This window comes from Vipera ursinii, assembly GCF_947247035.1.
Source record: "Vipera ursinii genome assembly, chromosome: 3".
Lineage (NCBI taxonomy): Eukaryota > Metazoa > Chordata > Lepidosauria > Squamata > Viperidae > Vipera > Vipera ursinii.
The window spans coordinates 20122961-20148769 of record NC_139516.1 but is presented as its reverse complement, the minus strand read 5'-3'; the positions used below and the strand labels follow the sequence as shown (position 1 = coordinate 20148769).

At 39.9% G+C, this 25809-nt stretch overlaps 1 protein-coding gene and 1 long non-coding RNA gene across 3 annotated transcripts in view; both read right to left on the bottom strand.

The window, feature by feature from the left end:
- LOC310637163 overlaps nucleotides 1-25809 on the bottom strand; it is a 554476-nt gene that overhangs the window by 468355 nt on the left and 60312 nt on the right. The gene's annotated exons all lie outside the window — the stretch shown is intronic.
- Nucleotides 1870-25527, bottom strand: LOC310638555 (ubiquitin-conjugating enzyme E2 variant 1). 2 transcript variants are annotated; one of them, XM_083359718.1, is made up of 4 exons: nucleotides 25486-25527; nucleotides 10305-10453; nucleotides 8757-8882; nucleotides 1870-3952 (listed from the first exon to the last, which is right to left on the bottom strand). In XM_083359718.1, the coding sequence occupies exons 1-4, from the start codon at nucleotides 25505-25507 to the stop codon at nucleotides 3806-3808; spliced, it is 444 nt and encodes a 147-aa protein (XP_083215844.1). In that variant the 5' UTR covers nucleotides 25508-25527; the 3' UTR covers nucleotides 1870-3805. The 2 variants fall into 2 exon arrangements, with proteins under 2 accessions (XP_083215844.1, XP_083215845.1); XM_083359719.1 differs by lacking the exon at nucleotides 25486-25527 and adding an exon at nucleotides 21884-21968.

Here is a 25809-nt window from a genome sequence, read left to right as displayed (position 1 = left end):
TTGATTTTCATTCCCCCCCGTCTGCTGGGTGGTTGCAGCAGGTTTTGGTCACTTCACATGACCCTGGGACACTGTGACCGTCATAACTGATTATCTGGACCCGTACCAATCGGGTTTCAGGCCTGGGCACAGCACGGAGACGGCATTGGTCGCGCTGGTGAATGATCTCTGGCGGGCTCGGGACAGGGGTTGTTCCTCTGTCCTAGTCCTATTAGACCTCTCAGCGGCTTTCGATACCATCGACCATGGTATCCTACTGCAGCGTCTCAGGGGATTGGGAGTGGGAGGCACTGTTTTGCAGTGGTTCTCCTATCTCCTGGGCCGCTCGCAGTCGGTGTTGACGGGAGGGCAGAGGTCCGCCCCGAGGCCTCTTGTTTGTGGAGTTCCTCAGGGGTCGGTTCTCTCGCCCCTCCTGTTCAACATCTATATGAAGCCGCTGGGCGAGATCATTCGTGGTTTTGGGGTGGGGTATCATCAGTACGCTGATGATACCCAACTTTTTCTTTTCACCCCGAACCAACCCAGCGATGCCCTCGCCGTGATGTCCTGTTGCCTGGAGGCGGTCCAGGTCTGGATGGGGAGAAACAGGCTTCGTCTCAATCCTGCCAAGACTGAGTGGCTGTGCATACCGGCATCTCGGGTCAACCAGACTATTCCATCTCTAACGATGGGGGGGTGAGGTGTTACCCCCCGTTGATAGGGCTCGCAACTTGGGCGTCCTCCTGGATTCGCAGCTCACTTTTGAAGACCATATAGGAGCCGTGACCAGGGGGGCTTTTGCCCAGGTTTGCCTGGTGCGCCAGTTGCGACCCTACCTGGACCGAGATGCCCTACGCACAGTCACTCATGCGCTCGTGACCTCTCGTTTAGAATACTGCAACGCTCTCTACATGGGGCTGCCCTTGAGGACCAAAATAAATAAAGAAATATGAATCAGTTGCCAAGCATCTGAATGTAAATAACAAGACCCTGGAGATGCTGATCGGCGCTTCTTCTCGGCTCAGCAGAAGCACCAGGATCAGCGCCGATCAAGCTGGAGCCTGGCGCTGATCCTGGTGCTTCCACTCAGCCCTGACAACCCTGCAGCTCCAGCCATCTCTCGCTCAGGCTTGTGCGGTGCTGCCACCAGTTCAGCTCATTCCCCTCCCCCACTACCACTTTTCTAGGATGGTCACGTACCACCTGCCAGGTGCCAATATACCACAGGTGGTACCCGTATCACTGGTTAAAAAGCTGTTGTAAAGCAGAGTTCCTCAATCTTTCTGGCTTTGCGGACTGGCCAAGGGGTGGGTGGGAAAGAGGATGGTTCTGCAAAAGTGGTGACCATGCATGCATGTGTGCAACTTCATTTGCTCAAGTGGCCGGCACACACCGTTTGTGAAAATGGAGCGCACGCACATGCACTTGCTCACTGCTTGCACAAGTGGAGATGCCAGCCACTTCTGCAGCCCAGTTCTGAATGGCTCAAGACCCGGTAGTGGGCTGCAGCCTGGGGGTTGGGGACCCCTGTTATTATAAGGTAACTTTACATGTGTAGTTGTAAAACCTCCTTGTCAAGTCAAACTGCAGCCAGTTCATATAGGTCAACAACGGTCTGAATTCCAATTTTACAGAATTATACCTAAATAACAGATCACAGTATCGAAATATTACCTGAACTCTATAGCAATATTACATTTAATGGCAGCAACAATAAATCAAGACTAATTAGGTGAGTTCCAGTTACATCTACGACTAGCCTAAGGCATTGCTAGTGTCCTCTAAAGATCCTGGTAATAATTTCAGTCAGACATTCACCCTGTGTCTTCCCCTCTGCCCAACTCCTGGGAGATCTCCACTCTAAACATAAATACAATTACATCACAGGAATATTAATGCACACTTTTTTATTATATTAAAATCAGGCAATGGTCTGATACAATAAAAAGGCTGCTTATGGAATACTGTTAATTTTTTTTAATTACAGAGGATGTTAAATCCTTACAACTAATATGCTCCTTAAAAGAGTTAATGGAAACATCAATTATTCATCGACTTGATACTTCTGCTTTTAAACGTTGCCTTTTGCTTTCTTGTTTTACATGAACACTGCGTTTTTAATTTCGTTAAGAGGATACATTGGATGGTTTGCACTTAAGCTTTGCATCCACATTTCAGCAGTCAGTGGTCCAAAACAAGGAGTCTGAAAAAGAAGCGATTTGCCAAGAAGCCTCCTCACCCACCATGTAGGGCAGCACCGTCTCGATTCTTTAGGAAAGAAAAGCATCTCTCTCTCTCGGCAAGGTCTCGGAACACAATCTCCTCTTCACAAAGTGGATTTGTCTTTATGCCGGCAGGCCGCTACAGAGCCACAAAGTTACGCATGCCGATGAGCAGTTAACATGGCATTCAAGCAGAGGTAGTGACCTTCAGCTCGGGAAAGCTGGAGTGTTTGTTTCAAACATCTGTGTAGAGATCTTTCCGGAATATCTAGCCATTCCTAACAGACTTTAAACGCTCCTGGTAAATTACTGCTCTTTCACCGTATCAAAACCCTGTCTAATCGGTCAGCCACGGCTAGCTTTCCAGTATGGAAACTGCCACAAAATAGGAAGGGAAGGCTGTTTGTGAGTAAAACCAGACATTCTTCTTTTCTCAGCTGGTGAAGATTAATTTATAGACCCTACCCATGCCCCATCCCAAAATTGACAAGCATGAAGCAATAATAATAATAATAACAACAACAACAATAATAATAACAACAACAATAATAACAATAAAATCAGGCAGTTTGCCAGCCACTTACCTCTTTTGGCCAAACGTAAAGCATCACAGAAGGGGCAAAAAGAAAGCAGCACCCCAACCATGACAAGACAAGACAGAGAGGAAAGTCTAAGAAGATCCTCCAGATCTGTCATCCCAAGGCCCGCATTCTGGGGGAAAGGGTGAGGACAGAAATACAATCTATGCCTTAGCAAAGGTTTTGGGAGAAAGAAGAACCTGCCCCCAAATAAGCATTCGTTAAAAGCAGAAAAAATAAAAACCAACCCTAGAGACATTCAGCGTTTTACTAGAGTTTGCACAAAGGGAGGGATGACTGAAGATACCAAAAACATCCCATTAGTAGTCCATACAAGCCAGACACAGCTGGTAATTGAAACCTTATGGCACAATCTTTTGGGAACATTGTCTTGGGCAAGCCCTGTTGGATCAAAAGAGAACCGTGCAAGAATCAAGGATATTCTGGCTCAGACTCTGCTCTTTTCAAAAGGGCTTGGACAAGATCACAATCTACGGATTGTGCTCTCCATGTCTACTCTAATAAATAGCCCTGAGCATCAACTCTATTGCAAACACACAGAGAAAGGGCAAAGGAAAGGGAGGGAGGGTGTGTGAGAGAGAAAGGGGGGGAGAGAAAAAAAACAAGAGAGAAAACGAGAGAGGAGAAAATATATAAACCCAGGCCAAACACACAGCATTGTGATTGTGTGATGTATGCTTTTTATGCTTTTTCACAGTCGAGTTCAATGTGACACACTGGTCTTTGACAGTAATAAATTTAAATAAACTTTTCTTGATACCAGAAGTTCAACTATGTGGACAGTGGTTACACAGGACAGCATTATTTGTTATAGCACAACTTATTTTCAAATGGAAAAAAAAATTAGTATCATTTACAGTATCTCAAGATAAACTTTCCTTTGCAATGGGAACTTCCTTTCCAGTACTTGGAGAGCTACAAGATGCATCTAGAAAATTTACTACTGTGGAAAATGAAGAGAGCTTAAATTGAATGATGGGGCATGATTTTTCTTTTTGTTTTTCATTAATTACTGTAACATTGTCCTTCAGGTGGTTGAGGAAGTTTCATATTTTCTTTAGACATCATTAGACGCCGGAGCTCTTGCAGAACAACTTTGATACTATAACAATTCTGCCATTTTGCTAGGACTGATATGGCTCTTGGATCAACCTGGCGGAAAACAATGAACAAACTTAAGTCTCAAATAGCTTCATGTCAGTTAACTAAAACAATCAGGCCTAGGATTAAAGAGCTACAAAATTTCACAAATACAAAAGGTGTCTGACTTGTATTTCTTGAATACAACTAGATGCCTCCAATCTAGTTGATGTATCACTTTGTAAAAATGACAGTTCTTAAATACAGGTAGTCCTTGACTTACAGCTGTTCATTTAGTGACCACTTGAAGCTACAATGGCACTGAAAAAAATGACTTACTGCTGCCTTTTACACTTTGGGCAATTACAGCATCCCTATGGTTACATGATGAAAATTCACAAATTTGTCAACTGACTCATATTTATGACGGTTGCATTATCCTGAGGTCATGTTGATTCCCTTTTGCAACTTTCTGACAAGAAAAATCAATGAGTAAGCCAGATTCACTCTACAACTATGTTACTAACTTCAGTGATTCACTTAACAACTGTGGCAAGAAAGGTCATAAAATGGGGCAAAGTTCACTGTCCAGCTTAGCAACAGAAATTGTGTTTTGTAAGTCAAGGACTACCTGTAATAGGAATGATTATGTCATGAATATTAAGCATGCCAATATCAGCTCTTTGGATTTCATACATGGGCTACAATGTTTAATACAATCTTTAAAAGCAGGAAACAGTTATTGAATCAATCAAAAGAGGCCAATTCAAATTTGTAGAAATCAGGCTTTTAAGGCTTATTTGCTTACTTTGCACAGTCTGTTGGTTTTGGAAAGCAGTGTTGTATGAAAGTAGGAAGCAAAATATCAACAATGCCTTTTCCTTCTATCAATAGTTTTTATTAGTTATGTTCTGAAACTCATATTCCCTTTAATACCTAGATTACAGTGAAAAGTTTTTTCTATTATTTCATTATTTCTTGAATTGGTATATTGCAGGGGTGTCAAACTCAATTTCATTGAGGGTCGCATCAGCATTGCGGTTGCCCTCAGGGGGCCGGGTGGGCGTGGCCTACTGGGTGGGCGTGGCCTACTGGGTGGGCATGGCTAGAGTGCGTATGGCCTACTGGGTGGGCGTGGCCAGCTCTACATCATTCGCATCAAGGGTGCCTATGGGGGCCTGGGCAGGAGTGGGACAGATCTGAGGGTCTCTGGCAGGAGGAGGGTCTCTGGGCCAGGGCCAAGGGAGTGGGGGCCTCCCCTCACTGTTTCCAGGATGGCTTCGCGGGCCACATGAAACCACTTTGCGGGCCGGATCTGGCCCCCGGGCCTTGTGTTTGATATGTCTGGTATATTGTCACAACTTCTGGTGATATATTAGATCAACAAAATAAAAAATAAAGTTTTTTTTAAAAAAATCAGTTGAAAACATATACATCGTAACAGTAAAAATAAAAAGTAAATTTCTATTAAAATGATTGGAAACAGAATTTGAAAAATAGCAGTAACCAGCAGCATTTTGCAATAAAAAAAATCTGCATTTTAGTTACATATATTTTCATCAAAATAAGGGAATGATTCAAGGATAATCTAACCTTACCTATTTTGTTGGACCTTATTACAGATTTTAGCTCAGAATATAGGAAAAATAAGAACTGCCAAGAGCTTAATATAGAAAGAGATCATTATGTAATCAATACGTTTGCAAATGATATGCTTATTTTTCTTAGGCAGCTAAACAGAGGTATATTTCAACTGCAGAAGAATTAATAGTACAATTTATCTTTAATAAATGTTCTGCTCTGTTTAATTACTGGCACAGAAGAAATTTCAACCACATACAGGGTTTCACACCAGTCCAAGGGGATTTAAATATTCAGGAGTAATTATTATAAAGGATTAAAAGATTAAAGAATAAGTCAATATTTAATAAGTATGATTTCTTCTAAACCAGATTAGAACAAATTTAAGCCATGGGATAGCTTTCATTATCGCTGGTCAGTAGAAGAGCTGTAGTCAAAGGTATATATCCTAAAATAATATCTTTGTTTCAACATTCTCAATCCCATTGCCCATCACTTGGCTTCTGTATGGAAAATATTTTTTCATTATTTACATATAACTAAATATAAAAAACTATAGTTAGACAAACAACGCAGTATATTGAAAACTTTATACTCCTTGATGATCTCTGAGGCTTCAAATAGATGTTGAATAGCCACAGGGTCAGAAACATTCCTAAAAACACTATAAGGAATCAACCACAGGGATAGGAAAGAAATCCCCCAAAACAGGACCTCCTACTTCTGATCCAGATGCTCAACTCAGAAGGATTCCATGTTTAATTGCATCCTCCTGCCTTTTCTCTGGAGTAGGTCATCTACCAAGTCATCTTTGGACTGGAACTAGACTGGAATAGGGCTAGACCACGGGTCAGCAACCTGCGGCTCCGGAGCTGTATCTGGCTCTTTAAGCCATCTCCCCCGGCTCCCAGTCCTCCTCCGCCATGTGCAGTTTTGAAAAAAAAGGGGGAGTAAAAAAGTCCCATTGAGAGAATGGGGCGGCGTAGGTTTGGAGAGCTGTGGCGGAGGTTTGGAGAGCTGCGGCGGAGGTTTGGAGAGCTGAGGTTTGGAGAGCTGCTGCCTTCGTCCGCATTTCTTTCAAATGCGGACAAAGGCAGCAGCTCTCCAAATGGGGCGCCGGAGGTTTGGAGAGCAGGTCTCCAAACCTCCATGGCCCCATTTGGAGAGCTGCTGCCTTGTCCGCATTTCTTTCAGGTTTGGAGGCCCCGGGGGGAGGGGCAGGGTGCTCAGGTGGCTCCAGCGGCGCCCGGGCTGAAGGCGGCGCCATGACCCAGCACCCGTCACCAGGGAGACCCACCTCCACCGCCGAGCAGGTGCCTCCCGGCTTGGGGGAGCTGCGCTGTGGGAGATGCTCGCAAGGCTTTCTTCAGCCAGGGAAGGGCCCATTGCCTCTGAGGGTGGCCCAGGTGGGATCCTCTGACAGGCCATTTCCTTCTTCGTCTTTGCGCAGCCCTCTGCGGTTGTCTTGGCCTGCGAGTCTCCCCTCCTGCCTGGTAAGCTGGCAAAACTGGGCGGTGACAGGTGTGTGCAGTTCAGGATGTGGCACAGGCGTCGGGGCTGCCGAGGATCGGTGCAGTGCAAGCGATCCAGGGCAGGAGCTGATCCCGAAGCTTCACAAAAGGCGGAAAGAAAAAAGTCCCAGAGAGAGAGTGAGCAGGGCGGGGGAAGAGCAGTTTTTTCTGAGGGAGGAAAAGCCAGGGCTGGTGCACGTTTTGCCTTGTTCTGCACACGCGCGTGCGTGCACGCATGCGTGTGCACAGTTTGTGGCTCCCACTTTTTTGTGTGTGTGATGGAACCGGTTCCAAGTGGCTCTTTTGCTGTTTCAGGTTGCTGACCCCTGGGCTAGACAATCCAGATCCTCTAGGAATACACAAAGTTGATCAGCCACTGCCTTCAGTACCTGATTGACTCCTATATTATTGGCTCCCTGTATGCTTTTAAACACTAAATGGTTTTAGAGAGTCCACGGAGAGTACAATAACCCTTGGTTTCTTATTGCTGTTGTTAATGTTATTTTAGTTTACAATTTTAAAATGCATACATAGATGCTTTATTGTATTTTTATTGTATTACTGCTTGCCACATAGCCATTATTTACTACCAAGAATCACAGCACTGACTATGCATGTAATAACTATGAATAAACAAACATTTTAATAAATAAATGTTTTTAAACTTTTTATGACCATTTTACGGTCAAAGGAAAGTGAGATAAGATGCTAAAAATGTCCTTTTCTCAGTAGCTTAAACATACTCGCTCCTTTCAGTATCTCAAGAGGCATATATATTGAAAGTGACTTACTATTTAAAATTAATTAAACTTGATTTGGCATACTGTGATTTTTCCCTGCCTGACTTTAGCTGCTCTCAACTTGACAAAGCCATAGAGTTAGGGTTACGTCACTATGAAATCAGAGAGCAAAACAGACATTGTCAACAAATTAGGAGTGCTTGGGTATGGTTAGGAAGGCACTTACTTTTCTAGTCTGCCCTATCTATGTTTCCTGGTTAAATACATGGGAAAATCCCATTAGAGGAAAATTCCACTTAGGGTTAGGGTTAGGTCACTATGAACTCATAGAGCAAAATGGACATCACCAACAAATTTGGAGTGCTTGGATATGGTTAGGAGGGCAATGACTTTTCTAACCTACCCTATCTATCTTTCCTGGTAAAATACATGGGAAAATCCCATTGGAGGAAAATTCCACTTAGGGTTAGGTCACTATGAACTTATAGAGCAAAATGGACATCACCCACAAATTCGCAGTGCTTGGGTATGATTAGGAGGGCACTTATATTTCTAGCCTGCCCTATTTATGTTTCCTGATAATTCCACTTATTGCTAATCTCAAGCAGAGGATTTGGGCCCTAGGACTAGCATTTCCTATTGGCCTCATAGCTCAACAATCATACTGTTTTGGTCTATTCTCAGATAACTGACAGATTCAGCAGCATTTCTATGAAAACCCTATTTGTATATTATAATGCAGTAATACAAGTCTATATCTCATTTAATGTTAGAGTGCCCATTATACTAAATGAAGGCCAAACTTACAACACAGATTGTTAGGTTGCCAAATTTCTAAGAACAATGATTGGCTCAATAAAAAAAACAATGATGCCTTCATCAATAATCTTGTAAAATATGTATTTGCTTCAATATTGATAAAAAGAAAAAATGCAAAACAGAATAAATAACTAGCTGCACATTTAAAGAAGTGTGCTGCCTTCCTATTCTGCTTGAAAAACTGACACAATATTACTGTTAGGATAGAAATAGTGAAAAACTTACCACTCCATTAGAACTATTTACTCCATTCATATTAATTTTTGTTACAAATCTTACAAATGGAGGTGCTTCAGGATATTTAGGGCCACATTCTATTTTAAGGCTGTATATTCTGTTTTCATAAATAGTCTGTGGGGAGAAAAAATATTTCTGTCAAGGAATCCATAACTGAAGGACCACTGCATACAAGATCCATTTCAAATTAGCAAAATTATTTTCTTTGTTTTCTCCCACCCTCCAAATGAACCTAATTTGCATGCACATTTCATAACATAGTAAAAATGTGATAACTGCAGATGGACAAGTATATCTAAGAAAAAATGCAAAGATGCACTGCCTTAACTCTTTTTTTTTACTTATTATTTATCCAACATATACAACTCCATGTGTTTCTCAATAAGTGGTGGTCTTTTTATACATTAACAGGTCAAAACATCTGGACTTGCTATTGGAGGGAAAGAACCTACAATTTGGCATTCTACTAAATCATTCTCTTTCATGGAGAAGCAGTTTTGGAGGAGAGAGACACAAACACACATGGAGCACTGAGAGAAGAAGAGGACATACACCCTAATGAGCCAGATCAAACCTGGTGATCAATGGGGTGGCCAAAGTCATAGTCAGGTTTCCTCAGATCTATGTTTTGATATAAAAATAACTTTAAACTGAAACTAAACTGAACAGTTCTTCTATCAGTTCATCACAAAACTTGTTTCTATAGAGCAGAATTCTTTTGTTATAATATACTTATATTATAGGTAACCATATTTAAGCAACATCAATGAAAGTTATTCCTGACATTATTTATATCTGTTAGGTATCATGCTCTATATTCCTTCATGGTCACATGGGGGTGCTAGAAGCAAATATAAAACTCAGTTTTAAAATGCAAATTTTAATTATGAGGAATTGGTAAATGTACTTTTTTTACTCCTTCAGATTACAAACTAACATGGAATATGATTTACTTCTTAACTTTCCTTCAGGTTGTTCGTAACTTTTATTTTTGCAGTTTTCCATCTTTCATCTGAAGAGATTGAGAAATCCTACACGAATTCTTTAAAGCAATTTTGTTGAGACTTGGGTCCTCAAAACAAGATAAATAGATTCGTTTAAAATAAACTTGCTTCAAAGTCCCATTTATGAAAGACGCTCGCAAAGTATGCACAGCATATAGCATTCAAAAGTATGTTCATATCCTACTCTTTCATCTATTATTGTAAAGCTGAACTTTTCCCCATTGAGTTTTGCCTTAGTAGATTTTGACTCATTATTATGTGAAAAAAAAGAAATTGTGGCTAAATTACCCAAATAATCAGTTGAACAACGATCAATTTACTGCTATACTTTAAAAAGACAGAAATTGAAATGGGATTTCCATATCATTTAAGAAGGCAAAGATAAGAAGTTAAGCATTATATAACCATCTCATTCTACGAACTACTGTATATTACAAAATCAATCACAAAAAATATTGTATCCCATTATAATACTAGAAATCAGATTTTTTGAAACAAAGCAATAGTTTTATATCCTTAAACTGATGCTTACCCTTGGGGGCCCAATAATCATGCCTGTCCATCTTGTAAGAGTCATATCTTCATCGTCTTCAAGACCCCAGCTAACTGTTCCATCTCCAACTCCTTTCTGGCCTTCTTCTAGCTCTTCCAGCAGTCGAAAATTACGAGGAACTTTTACTCCTGGAAATAAATCAGATTGGACTTTTGAGATTAGAATGGCTGTTGGCAAAATAATATTTAATATCTGGACCCAGGTCTTTTGATTAGTGTGCTAAAAATCTAAACAGAATAACAGAGTTGGAAGGGACCTTGGAGGTCTTCTGATCCAACCCTGTGCTCAAGCAGGAAACCCTATGACATTGCAGACAAATGGTTGTTCAATCCCTTCTTAAAAATCTCCAGTGTTGGAGTACCCACAACCTCTGGAGGTAAGTCGTTCCACTGATTAATTGTTCTAACTGTCATGATATTTCTCCTTAGTTCTGCATTGTTTCTCTCCTTGGTTAGTTTCCATCCATCGCGTCTTGTCCCGTTTTCAGGGGCTTTGGAGAATCGTTTGACTCCTTCTTCTTTGTGGCAGCCCCTGAGATACTGGAACAATGCTATCGTGTCATCCATAGTTAATAATTAATAATATAATTCTATGAATCCAAATTAAATCCCACTAAATCAAAAGGACTTGTTTTTGTATACATGAGTAGTAAGAAAACAGTGCTGCAGCTAAAAGAAGCTATTAGTTTAGGCATCAACACATATTAATAATTAGCAACGATAATTATGTTTATAATTATTTTGATAACAATCTGCATCCAAAATTATTCTCAATGGAAGATATCCATTTGATTTTACAGAGAAGTTACAAGAAAAGTTAGAAAAGTATTAAAGAATAATTTGAACAGTGACTTCATCTACAACTCATTTTACGTGGCAAATTAAACTATTATGTCATTGCAAGATGTTATAAAGCAGAACAAGTATCTCTAGAACTAAAGCTGTAAATAAACATAGGAAAATAAATATAGCACGATCGCTTTCTTATTACAACAAAAAGTTAAAAGCCATTTGCAGTGTGGAGATAAATGATGCTATCCATTCATAGATTAGACCTATCGTAATCAAGATTGGGAAAAAGGAAAAAAAAGTATGGGGAAAAAAGTACAACACATATATACCGTGTTTTTCCAAAAATAAGACCAGGTCTCTCTCTTCTTTTTTTTTTGCCCCCAAAAGAGGCACATCTTATTTTCGGGGGATGTCTTCCTCACCTCCAGCTCTGACAGCCCCTCCCAGCAGGTCCACTTCTTCTGGGGCTGAAGGAGCAGCTGCATTCTGCTGTCAGGCTTTTCCAGAAGGCCTATGCAGCTGAGTACTGAGCTATGGATTCAGTACTCAGGTGCAGAGGTCTTGCAGAACCAAGCTATGGATTGAATCTATAGCTCGGTACTTGGCTGCAGTGGCCTTCTGGAAAGGCCTGTGACTGAGAAATGCAGGCCTGGCTGTAGAAGATGCTGCAGAAGAAGTAGGCCGGCAAGGAGAGGCCTGGCTGCAAGGTAAGTGTGTGTGGGGCACATGGGGCAGTTCCACACCCCCACCCTAGCTTGATTTTTAGGTGTGTGCCTCTCCCTAAAACTAGGATTTATTTTGGGGGTAAGGCTTATATTAGGCCCAACTCAAAAAATCAAGCTAGGGCTTATTTTAGGGGTAGGCCTTACTTTCAGGAAAACACGCAAACACATCATCTTTTTTCAATAGGTTACTGTTTTGCTCATTACTATACACTGCTGCACAGAATGGAACAATACTTCACACAATCTGTCTTCAAGATGTGTGGCATAACAAGGGCTGCCCTGGTTAGAACTGGGAAGTTGTGGCCAGATATTTGAAAAGCACCAAATGGGAAATGCTGTTATGGACAATATTAAATCCTATCCTTAAAAGTTATCACCAACATTGTCTTGGAATGCATATCTAATAAGTATTTCAGCTGCTTATAAGGGAACAGGGGAAAAAATCTCAACAGAGAGATTTTCCCCTCCCATAAGCCTGCTGAATTCCTCCTCCAGTTAAAACAGAACAAGTAATAGCCATTCTATATTATTGCTAAGAAAAGTACATGGATATGGCCATAGGATCCCCAGGAGTTGATCTTGACTGAAGAAAAAAATATGTACATAAGGTTGGGAGCTCTGCCTATTTTTTTTTCTCTAAAGCATTCACAGGTATAAACAAAATTAAGCATTTGTCAACCATAAAAGTCAATATACTATTGCTAAACAAAGTGTTTGTTTCCAATTACACCTGAAACACCATCTGCTCCCCTTTCTAGAAAAACAAGAACTTAATAAACATTATTTTGTTCCTTGGTAACACCAGCATCAACAACTGTAACCTGAGATCAATGAGTTTAAACTGGAAGAGTCTTTGGGAACTGCAGCTAGTATTTCACATATACCGAGAAGCTCCTATCTCTTTAAATGCAATATTTACGATTCATCCCATTCATTTTACGTACATGCAGTTAGGACCATTAGGGGCCAAGGGTTTGCTGAAACAATACAGGCTTGATGTACTGATGGAATAGTTAGCAAGGTAGAGTCTGCACATATCTCCAGGAGCAGAAAGTTGCACGAAGGAAAAACTGTCTGAAAGAAGCTCATACCCATGAACCTCATTGGGGGACGGGGTGGTGGTGGTGGTGGTGTCGGGGACTTTCAACATGCCCTCTTTCGATGACATAAGTGCAGATTTGATTCTGGCAAGGCACAGCTTGACATATCCCAATGCTGTGTGTTTTAGGACTTTAAAGATAATGACTAGCAATTTGAAATTGACTAGAAAGCCTTAGTACTAGTTGCTTGGGAGCTATTCAAATCACTCATAGGGTAACTGCTGTTGTTTTTCTCACTCAGGGTGACAATTGCCAAAGGGCCAGAAACAAACTCCTATAATCCAGAATTCTGGCTCAGCTGCTGCTTTACATATTGCAAAACTGATATCAGTAGTGGCTAAGATGCTTCTTTTTTGTGTTGATACCATCCATTTACCTCACCCTCCACTAGTGGACATATTGCTGTCAAAGGGTATGGTTCATTTGCAGTAATTTTCTGGCAGGTCAGTCAAAGTCAATACCAGCATTATCAGCAGAAAACCTCACACAACCACCTCTCCAATTTCATATTCTCCTCATTTACCAGTATAAAGCTTCTCTCCCACCTTTGATTCTATTCAATTACCACTTTTTAACTCTCCAGCAAGTTTCATTTCTCTGCACTTAAATCCCTAAGAAATTACACTTTCTTCAAAATAAAATCTTGCATTAAAACTGACAAAGCCTGATATTGGAATGGACTAAAATACATATTTAACTTGAAGCCATCTTTCCAAATACATTTTAATTTTCTTTTTAAAACACACACACACACACACACACACACACACACACACACACACACACATATTTTGAACTGTCCCAATATCTCTCAAAGATGCTGAGATCTTATTGCAACATTTTGGGCTAAAATTTAGGTTCTCCTAAGCAGGGCTCAGATTCCATTTAACTGTCATTCTTTCTTCAGTAAGTGGCTTCTGGTAACTTGTATTTGTTATTTTAATGTACACTGTGTTAAATTTTACTGCTTTTAAAAATGATATAATTTTTTGATTGTATTGACTTTAAGCCATCCTGCATGAGCATTACTCATTATTTAATGGTTCCTAAGTGAGGCACAAGCATAAAAAATAGGAGATCAGTAATGTATAAAGTGAGGAAGTACAATCTATGGCCCTCTAGATGTTGCAAACTACTGGGGGGTTGGTTATGAAATGACAAAATGATTGAGGCACCATAACTTTTCAGTGATTTGGCACAGCTATTTTAAGAGTCTTTTTATGTCTTCTGAACATTTTCAGAAGATACTTGGGATACACAGCTACTGAAATAACTCAAGGTAAAGAGCATATCCAACACACCTTCCTCCTATTTTCTCCACCACTACAACACTTTGAATTATATTAATATAGGAAAAAATACACATGACTAAATTCCAATTCCCTGGACACTTTTTTTTTAAAAAAGTAAATTTAAGAGTTTCATAAACAAGACAAATTGCTACAATATATTGTTGAAGACTGCCAAGTGTGCACTTACTAGTCTCTTTCTTAATAACATTTGGATGGCTTATTATTACCCAGAACTCAAGATCCTCACAATAAAGATATCCAGGAGGTCCAAATATATTAAACTGGCAGTGATTTATCTTAGACTATTATTTCATCTGGGTGGAAATACCTCTCAATGGAGATTCTATTTGCTTATCTGAAATGCCATAGAGAAAGACCAGCCTTTTGCATGCAAATCAAGTGCTGTACTACTGAGCTGTAGGTCTTCTAGCTGTAGGAATTACCTATGATCCTTAATGTAAATACAAACAGCCTTTTCAAAATCTCTCTACAAATGACTACTTCAGAATTTACCTGAATTCACTTTAATAGTTCACTAGACAAAAAAGAAAGATGAAAAAAGAGTAATGTAGGGATAACATAGTGAGTGAGAAAACCTTCTGCCTTACTTGCTAAATTATAGCTCCACAAATTATCCCAGGAACACTTCTTTTGAATAATTTGCAGCTTTTAAACACCTTGGCATAATTTTTCAAGCTGTGGAGCTTGGGAGGAACAATTAGAACCATTTCTGCCAGCCAGAGTTAACAACAGTGCAAGCATCCGTCATAGCTAACAACACTGCCAAGATCATTCTTTTTTCATTCCAAAGAGGGCAGATGTGTATTTGCTGCCATCAAGCTATTTAAATAAAAAAGCTATTTAATAAAAAAAAGAAAAGAAAAACAGTTCTGCAAAATTTCAGATTTAAAATGGTTCAAAATAATGTATTTTTGCATGCCTTTATTCTTTTCCTAGCTTCATAGTAATAGGAATATTAGGGCTAAGGTAAAGTTCTAGGAAGGTTTGATATAAAACCTGGGAGATCTCTTCTTTGTTGGACCTGGAACAAAAGCCACATCTTTGTCCTTTAAAAACAACAGAAAGCTATGTCTGCCAAGAACATGACTATACATGAAAAGGGAAGAATCCAAAATTAAATCAGAAGACATATCCCTGAGAATAACCAGAGAAAATCGCCTGTCTTAACATTAAAAAAAGCTATTATACAGCCCAAGGGCTGAACGGATCTTGAAGTTGACTTACAGAAGATTTATGTGTATATTAATGCTTTACTGGAACACGAACAGAATATAACTTGGCAAGATTGTTATTTCAACAAAAAGGTGCAAATTTACATTTTGGTAGTGCCATGCTTGCTTGAGTTATAGGCCTAGCTACAACATTAAAAGCCTACAAAGCAGTTAAATATTTAATGTTTAATTGCTCACTGCCCAAAGTTGGACTAAAACATTATTCTGCTCTACTAACCAATATAAATGTTAAGTTGGCAATAAAATTCAAACTGTTTGATCCTTTGGGTATTGCTTTGTCAAGGTTTGCTGATCTAAATACTTAACTCAAGATTTAAATCGTAACATTTCTTCAAGACTTCGCAGACCCCCTGTGATGTCATCGCTGTCCCTCAGGGGTCCGTGGACCATAGGTTGAGAACTATTGCTCTAGGATGTGGCCTCCAGTTCTGAACCACTATTTTAGGCTCCATAATTCCCAGATAAATCATCAGGACAATTTTTCTCTAGTGTCTTTTGAAGGCAGAAATGCATCTCTGCACTATTTTCTATGAAAGGAATTTTATATATTCCTACAGTTTTCAGAGACACTGCCCAGTAAATAAGGATTAGGAAATAATACTTTTTAAAACTACATCAAAGTTATAAACATTCAGTTCGCACAAAACCCATCTCCATCTATTCATCTGAAACTTGTCAGCATTTGTCATCATAAAAACAATTATGCCTACCAATAAAGTTATTTTTTCCCAAAAATAAAATTATAAGCACTTCCATTAAAGTAAGAATTTAAAGAAACCTAGCTCTAGTGCTTGTACATCCCCCCCCCCCCCGTCAAAACTGAGGAAGATTTGTCACTCAAGAAGAATCTGGGCTTGCAAATATCACTCTATTCTGTTAAACAGTAAAAGAATTATGGACTTCAATAATTTTCCAATGCTAGTCAACACAAATCATACTTATGCCTTGGTTGGAGAGGCAAATTTCTAATTCAGTTTAAATGAAACTAGGCTTTTTTCAAAGCACTGAATTAGAACAGAATAAAATCTGGTGGGCACCAAACACTCCTTATGGTTCTTAATATTCCTTCATTATTTCTCAGACAAATGGAGCAAAGCTTTTGAAACAAAGCAACGATTACACAGCCTTTCAAAACTAGAAACAGATGATCCAAGATCTACAATTTTGGCCTCCCTTATTGCCCAGTCTTTTCCCTTAGCAAGTATACAAATGGAGACAAGGCTGCCTGAAGATGCTTATCATTTAGCTTAGCTTCCTTCTTTGTATGTCTGAGGGCACTTGATTCAAGAACCTTGTTGAAGCTAAGCAGGCCTGGATCTGAACAGGAAGTTACCTAGAATTCTATGAGCTTAGAACCTCGAACTTCATGTGGCTTTTGCCTAGTGTTTACTTCCACTTTCTAAAGGACCATATCAAGTAGTGAAGTTGATGATGCTACTGATACAATCCATGAAGAGCATATTGCAGTAAAAAGCTGGTTAATAGGGCTATGTAGCACTTCAGATACAAAGGCAAAAAAGTGTTTCAGATATGTGCCAAGGGCAGGAAACTGTGTCACTCCTTATAGTATATCATATGTGGTTTTCTTCCCCTGCAATCATGCAGCAACTGTGGAGAGAGCTATGGTGGTCCCTGGAAAAAGCACGGCTGCTTTAAGTAGTTGTGGACAGGTGCAAAATAAGTGCCCCAGTGTGCTCTGATGCACTTTTTGCCTTTGCAACCAAAACATTACTCAGCGTTACTGATCATGCACTAAAATTTTCCATCCAAAAGCATTCTGAACAAATCAACTTGTAAACACTAAGCAGTTTTATTGTGATCAATAAATGGAATCTTGAAAGTAATAGCCAAATGTTACAAATATTGTATAATAAAAATATAATTTAAACAAAATACTAGAATATTTTTGGCATCTACTAATTTAACATCTGCCAATGAGGGTCGGCTCTGCTTTGTCCACCCCCCTGAAGCTTTGCACTGGCACGCCACAGGGCTGTGTGCTTAGCCCCTACCTGTACTCTTTATACACTTATGATTGTGTATCATCTGACCCATCCACTGTGATAATCAAGTTCGCAGATGATACAACTGTGGTGGGTCTTATTACAGGTGGGGATGAGACAGCATATAGGGCGGAGGTACAAAAACTATCCATATGGTGTAGTAACAACAACTTGCACCTAAACATCGGCAAGACGAAAGAGATGGTGTTAGACTTCCGGAGGAAAAAGGAGGAACCTGCCCCACTTTACATCGGGGAGAACTGTGTAGAGAGAGTTTCCTCCTTTAAATTTCTGGGAGTCTACCTCTGTGAAGATCTGACCTGGAAAGTTAACACAACTCAGGTGGCTAGAAAGGCCCAACAGAGGCTTCACTTTCTTAGGGTCTTGCGGAAGAACAGGGTAGAACAACAGCTAATGACCCTCTTTTACCGGCCTACTATAGAGAGCGTCCTCTCGTATGGTATTGTGCTTTGGTATGCTGGTCTGACAGCCGCGGACAGGAAAGTATTACAGAGGGTAGTGAGCACAGCACAAGACATTGTGGGCTGTTCCCTGACACCACTGGATGACATCGCCAGGGCTCCTTGCCTTGGAAGAGTGAGGAAGATTCTCAGGGATGACTCACACCCTGGACGGTATCTCTTTACTCTCCTACCATCCGGTAGGAGATATAGGAATATAGCCAGCCGTACTAACAGGCTGAAAAATAGCTTTTACCTGTGGGCTGTTAGGCTTTTAAATGGGACATAATCTTATGCAGAATTGATTTGGGAGGCCGGTGTGTGGTGTAGTTGGTTCACATGGTGTGGTGGGATGGAGGGTTTGTTGTCACTGTGTGTTGGGGGGAGAGAGCACGAGGGGAGGCTCAGCTAATCTCAATGTACACATGTTGTACTTTGACAATAAAGGTTTATTATTATTATGTTAACCACTCAATCTGCTTCCATAATCTACATTTATAAAAACTATATAACATTTATAATTTTTTCATATAATACAATTTTATACAAGCTTATGACAAAATATTTTCTATTTTATGCTAAAATGTTCGTTTTTCGATTTCTAATTGCCAGACTCAGAGAAATGGAGAACTGGAAGAATTCTAATTTGTATAATTAATTTAGAAGATACATACACATCAGGTATTCATTTCCAAATATGGAGTAAACCAAACCATCAAGCATTCTTCTATTAAGTTGAATCCTGAATGTAATTCAGGGGACAGAATATGTTTTTTCTTTCTCCCTACCTTCCACAGTATCACAGAATAATTTATAATGTGCATTCCCTCCTGTTGACAGCAATGATCAATCAGTTATCTGCATAACTGTATGAAGTGATTCTAAATTCTGTTCTTTACTAAGCCTGCATCAGCAATACTTTACTATGTGGTTTCAAGCAGAGTAAACAAACTAGCTGAAAAATGTCAGTGATTTGACCATAGATCTATTGCTGCTACAATGATTGACATTTGCTGTTCCAAGAAAGAGACACCAAAGGAAACAAAAGGGGACTTTACATTACACCTGCCCTGGTCTTTGTATAACCCAGAAAGGAGGGAAAGCAAAACAAAAGTGAAACAAAATGAAATTATGACAAAGGATAATAGAACACCCACATCTTAATCTGAGTGACTGTCAGAAACCCACAATTAACTTGTGGCAATTAACTCCAAATCTATAAGCCTATTATTTATTTTCTAACTGCAAATAGAATAAGTACCTACATCATTGTAAGGAATCCATAGTAGGACAGAGCATGACAAAACAGATTAGCTCTGGGGTGGCACAGGAGTGGGACAAGGCCACGTTCTCTCTTATTTATTCAAACTATATGCTGAATATGTATTAATGGAAGTAAAATTGGAAAAGAAAATATAGGTAGTCCTGGACTTAAGACTACAATTAGGACCAGAATTCCTATTGCTAAGCAAGGCTGTTGTTAAGTGAATCATGCCTGATTTTACAACTTTTTTGCCATGGTTATTAAGTGAATCACTGCAGTTAAGTAAAGGAAGGAACTGTCACAAATACATCTGTTTACCAAGTGCCTGAATGCTGATCAGGTGACACTGGGAATGCTGCAAGAGTCCTAAAAGTAAGGATCTATTGCAGTGTTTCTCAACTTTACCAATTTTCAGATGTGCGGACTGGCTGGGGAATTCTAGGTCCAGGAAGTCTCCATATCTGAAAATTGCTAAGGTTGAGAAACACTGCAATAGATCCTTATACTTTTTAAAGATCTTACAGTTTTTAAGCCACTTTTTTCAATGCACTGTAACTTCAAACGGTAGCCAAATGAATGGCTGTAACTTTAGGTTTACTCGTAGGGTTTTTAAATTGAAGGAACAAACATTAATAAGCTGTACTAATCTGATAGCTGAAAATGCATAGGATCTGCAAGCTCTATTAATGAAAGTCAAGGACCACAGTGAATAAATGTGAGTAAGATTAAATACAAAGAAGACTGAAATAATGACAACAGGTAGAACAACCAGTCTTAGAATTGGTAATGAAGATGTTGAAAACTGGATAGTTCCTGCCTTTTATGATCAACCATCAACATTAAAGGAACAAGCAGTCGAGAAATACACTGCAGGCTAGCACTTGGTAGAGCAGCCATGAAGACCTTGGAAAATATATTCAGATTCTATGATATCTATATTTAAAGAGATCAGAATTGTGCAAGCCATGGTGTTTCCTGTGATAATCGGTGTAAGTGAAAATTAGCTTTGAAGAAGCAGGATTTGAAGAATCTTGATGCTTTGGTGTTGAAGAAAATTCCTGAGAAGACTGTGGAAAGCCAAACAAACCCAAAAACAAACAAACCAAAAACAAACAAAACCCAACGAATCATCAGACAAATGGACCCAGAGTTCCCACTCAAGACACAAATGACCAGGAAAAAATTACCCATTATCCAAAGGCCTAGAGCTCCCTAGAGAAGTCTCAAATGCTGGGAAAAGTGGAATGAAAAAGAAGAAGGAAAGACCAGCAATAAGGTAGGTGGACTCTGTTACACTGGCAATGGGTGCGCAGTTGGAAGCAGTAGAGGACTAGGTCAGGGACAGACTGCCAAGGAGAAAATCTATCTACGGATTTCTAAGACTTGATCCCCACTTGATGGCACATAATCAATTAATCAATCAACACTTCACAAGATGGAAGGGATTCCCATATCAGAATATTTTATGAAACAGACCAAACGTAAGTCTTTCTGCATCATAAATCAGTATCCAAGATAGTGTATAGTGCACTGCCCCATCTTATGGCTTTAGGCCAGTAATGCAAAGTTGATGTATCAAGAACGAAGTCCAAGATGCTGGTACAAAGGTCAAAAATAAAGATCTCAGCGTTTCAAATGTAGCTGCTGAAACAGTAGGTTTGTAGCAAGACATTCCTAAAGTACAACTTCCAAACAGGACATTTGACCAGAACGATGGAACTACTTCCAAACTGCTAAAATGAATGCTGATACTAACAACAGTAGTATTATGAATTAACTTAAAAATTTTCATTTCCTAATTCAAAAATTGTTGCTATTGCTGCAATATATTTTTGTTGGAAGGGAATTATCTGCTCAGATAGAGAAACCCGAGAAACAGTATGATACAGTGGTTAAAATACTGGATCTGAATTAAAAAAAAAAACCAGCATGCCTTTGGCCATTAACAGTATCTCATTTTATCTCTCTCTCAAGAATTATAACGATAGAAGGAATTAAATCCATGAAAAAGAAGATGCAAATGTAATAAATATCTATATGGTCATGTAACTTTATCATAAATATTTTATACCCTTTTAAAAGATAATATTCTGAGTTTACAAAATAAAAGTATAGAATACAACAAACTAAAAACATGATACAAATAAAAATAATAATTAAGTCTGTTAAAATATAACAGAGAAAACAGTGGAATAAAAACTCCAAGGATTGAGAACAAATTAAGGGGATGGCAGATCCTATCTTTTGTCCCTACTCATCTGACAGATCTAATTGGCAGGCACATGAGAGAAGGCTTCCATAGCTAATCTTAGCATTCAGACAAGTTCATACAGGTTTAGGATGGTATGCTACTTCCTTTGTCAGTGGGGCTTTCGATTATCAAACAGTGTGCAAATACAACTTCAGAGTAGTGCACAAGCCAAAGAAGGATTTGAACATACTATTCTACTGAACTCTGAAGAATAGTACTTTATTGTAAAATTAAAGAACAGCCATTTTGGTTGTGTTCGAGAATACATTATATTCAGTGATATAACAAAACGATTTTGGAATTAATTAAAAACTTCATGCATTTGGATAACATACATCCTAAGCATGACTTATCAGATACAAGCAATGCAAAGATAGCTATATCAAATCAGTAAGTCAGCTTCAATCAGACACATTACATTTAAACCAAACCATGGACGACTATTTTCTGGCTGGGTTGTTGGGGACAAGGTAAGCCAATAGTTGGAAGCAGGAATGTTCACTGATATCCAGATTGGTCTTTGCTGTATTGTTCAACAGGTCCACTATAAATACAATCAAATAACAAAAATGTCAGGCATCACCCCATTACTACTATCAAAATACAGGATGAGACAATTCTTGATTTCCTTCATGTCAGGGGGAAAAGAAAATCTAAAGTGGCCCAAGACTGCTTTGACAACAAAGCAGTTAAATCAACATTAAATGCAATGTACTTATCTTTTGATTTTTATTTAAAATTGTCACTAAATAGACTATAAAGAGCAGTTTTAAATTTCAAACTGAAAACTAAAATGCAGGAAAGAGAATAATTTTTATGAGCTCAAGTGAAAGATCTGTTACCTGTTCTAGTGGGTACATGCATATCATTAGCGAACGTGACCTAGATATTCTTTCTCTTCCAATTTAAGTGATGTGTTCCAGTCTATGACCAATCATGTCCTCCAAAATGAAGACCAAGAAATAGCTACTTCCTCTAAAGATACAGTACATCAGATTCCTACACTAAAAGATGCTTCTTTCCTTTACTGCCCCAGCATAGGCAAGCTACTGGATAAATTACAGCTTGATGATTTGGCACCTTTCTTGTACAGAGAGATTCCAGCTGGATCAGATAGTAAATAAATGCTTTAGACTCTAGGGACAATCAACTAATTAAAATACTTAGTCTTAACCTAAATGGACAAGTACAGTAGTCTAATCTCATAGAAGCCAGTTATCTATATTAATATTGATGAATAAAGGATTGAATCATTGTGAACTTTCACAAAAAAAATTCTCAATAAATGGGATTTATGAGTCAACATTCCTAGGACTGCATAATTAATGTGTTAGCATTTCTTATCACTTCACTTATATAGACATCAGGACAAAGATACTGGGGTTGCTACAGAATGCTTTTTTTTTTTACTAAAAATGTTTGCTTTAGAAATATATTTATCCTTTACCCTCTCATTTGAAACAATCATCTCCATAGAGAGCTCTCAAAACCCAAACCTCTTTGGTCACTTTTTCAACAGAACACAAGAAAATTCCATTTTAGGGATGGAAGCTTTTAATTTGCCAAAAAAAATGCTACTCACTCTTATGAAGTATTATGTAGAACGAGTTTTTCAACATTTTATTTGGCATCAGCCCTTTCTGAACCCATTAACTCATTGATACCCTATTAAGAATTATTAAGAATATCACGTGATCTACATCAATGCTGTCCAAATCTGATTCTCCAGACATACTGGACAATTTCCTCCATTTATTTGCCTAATATCCTTTTAAGCCATCACTACAACTTCTGGCAATAACGTTTATAACTTTGTGTTGTAGACAAAGATGTAGGTTTCCTGGAAAATTTTGAATTGGAAAAAAAATTCTACACAAATAAATTTGTTACTGGCAGTATCTACCCACCTGAGCAATTACGTACTTTCCCCAGACACAATCCTTTCCTAATCAAGCTAGGAACCACCCCACCATGTGGCTTATATGCAAAATATATCAGTTAGCTACTTTTTCTTTATCTCTACATTTTCTGTAATAATAAACGGAGATATGAAAAGCTATGGGAAAGTCGCAAGTTATAACTGGAATATAATGTTATTTGAACTCTCATCAAATTCAGTGAATGGTAATAAGCAGCTGTAGAATAGAAATCCTGTTTGGAAACACCTCAACAGTCTCCAGATTGTCCTCATAATCTCCGTTGCTTACAAGCCAGCAAAGACTGTAAAGACTTCTTAAAGCCAACTGAAAGCAAACAGTAGTATTTAAAAACTTGGCTTGAACACAGACAACCAAGGTCGAAATCCTATCCAGCTACAAGGTTCCCTCAGCAATCATTTCTTCAATCATAGATCTGTTAAATAACAAGCATGTATAATTCACATCTAAAACACTGGATTATTTTAGGGAATCATCACTTTTGCAGAATACAGAATAACAGAGTTGGAAAGGATCATGGAGGTCTTCTAACCCAATCCCCTGCTTAAGCAGGAGACCCTATACTATTTTAGACAAATGGTTGTCCAATCCCTTCTTAAAAGCCTCCAGTGTTGGAGCACCCACAACTTCTGAAGGCAAGCTGTTCCACTGGTTGATTGTTCTTACTGTCAGGAAATTTCTCCTTAGTTCTAGGTTGCTTCTTTCTTTGTTCGCTTTCCATCCATTGCTTGTCTTGCTTTCAGGTGCTTGGGAGAATAGGTTGACCCCCCTTTTCTTTTATGGCAGCCCATCAAATACTGAAACATTGCTATCATGTCACCCATAGTTCTTTTCACTACACTACATACCCAATTCCTGCAATTATTCTTCATGTTTTAGCTCTCAGGGCCCCCCCACACCCCAAATCATATTTGACATAGTTCAGGATTTATTTATTTATAAAATTTATCAGCTGCCCATCTTACCTCAGGGTAACTGAGATTCTATGATGCTGGGAATGACAGAGTGTATTGGGCTCATGATAAAAAGTAACTTCCTACTAGTGGAGCCTACAAAGATCTTACTAAATGGACGCTCTTATACATTCAATTAGGACTTAAACTTCAAAAGCCATTCAAGTAATGGCAGTGGAGAATATATGCAACTCAGGGTTCAATGATCAAAAGGCACAGAAGGCAAACAGCCCTCTGGCAATTATCTGGGCCTTATCCTCCACTCTTCAAGATGCACTGCTTCTGAACATGGAAGTTTCAAAAAGATGCCAGAGTTTATATACATTTCCTCCCGCATCCCAACCACTTGCTTTTTCTAATTTCTGGTGTCAAATGGGCAAGCTCCAATTCTCATCATCTGTACAGCAGGGGATGATGGGAGTTGAAACCCACCAGCTCTACAACTAAAGGAACCTGTCAGTCTCCCTAGGACAGGGGTAGGCAACCTCGGCTCTTTTATGACTCATGGACTTCAACTCCCAGAATTCCTGAGTCAGCATAGCTGACTCAGGAATTCTGGGAGTTGAAGTCCATGAGTCATAAAAGAGCCGAGGTTGCCTACCCCTGCCCTAGGAGGAGGTTTCCTTAAACTCTCTCCACCTCTGATCGTTCCTTTACCAACAGACCCTCTCCCTTCCCTTCCATCTCCCCCCCATGGGCTCTCCTGCCACACCAACAGGCTGCTCACCCCCTTCTAGCCCAGCCTCAACCAAATCAACCTATCACCCATTCCTCGGGGATACTGACTCCACAGGCACCCACCCCTCGCTACGGCTCCCGCGCCTGGGCTGTCAAAACACGGCTGGCCACTAGATGGAGGTAAAGATTCAAGACTTCCTTGTCTCTTCTTGCTAGCACCCTGCCGGTCGCCTAGATGGGTTCCAGCCCATATATGGCAGCATGACCCTCGGGCCCCAGACACACCCAGCCGGCGAGCTCGGCTGGTCGGGAGCCCGCGGGGACGCCTTCTGAGTCGTCCCCCCCGCAGGAGAAGCGAGCCCCGCCATAGCTGCCAAACCCCTCTCCCTCCCCGCCGAGGAGCGCCTTCCTCTCACGGGCCAAGCTGGCCTGGACTACCGGTCCCCGCTCACCCGAGCCCGTGGTGGCCGCCATCTTGCGCCGCTGTCGCTCCAAGCCCGCCCTCCCCACCGCCTACGTCACTTCAACGCGGGAAGAGAATTGCTGCTGCGGCTAAGGCAAGTGGCTGCGGCAGCCGGAGAGCGGGCGGGCGCAAGACAGGAAGAAAAGACGACAGCCGCAGGCCGTCCAGACCAAAGCCTCTCCGCTTCTGAGTTGGTGTTTGTTTTTCTGGTGCAGATATACTATTTGGAAACGAGCACATCCGGGAGGGAAAGCTTCAATCTCTAATCAGCCGTTTGTTGTTAGTTGCGAAGTCGTGTCCGACCCATCGCGAC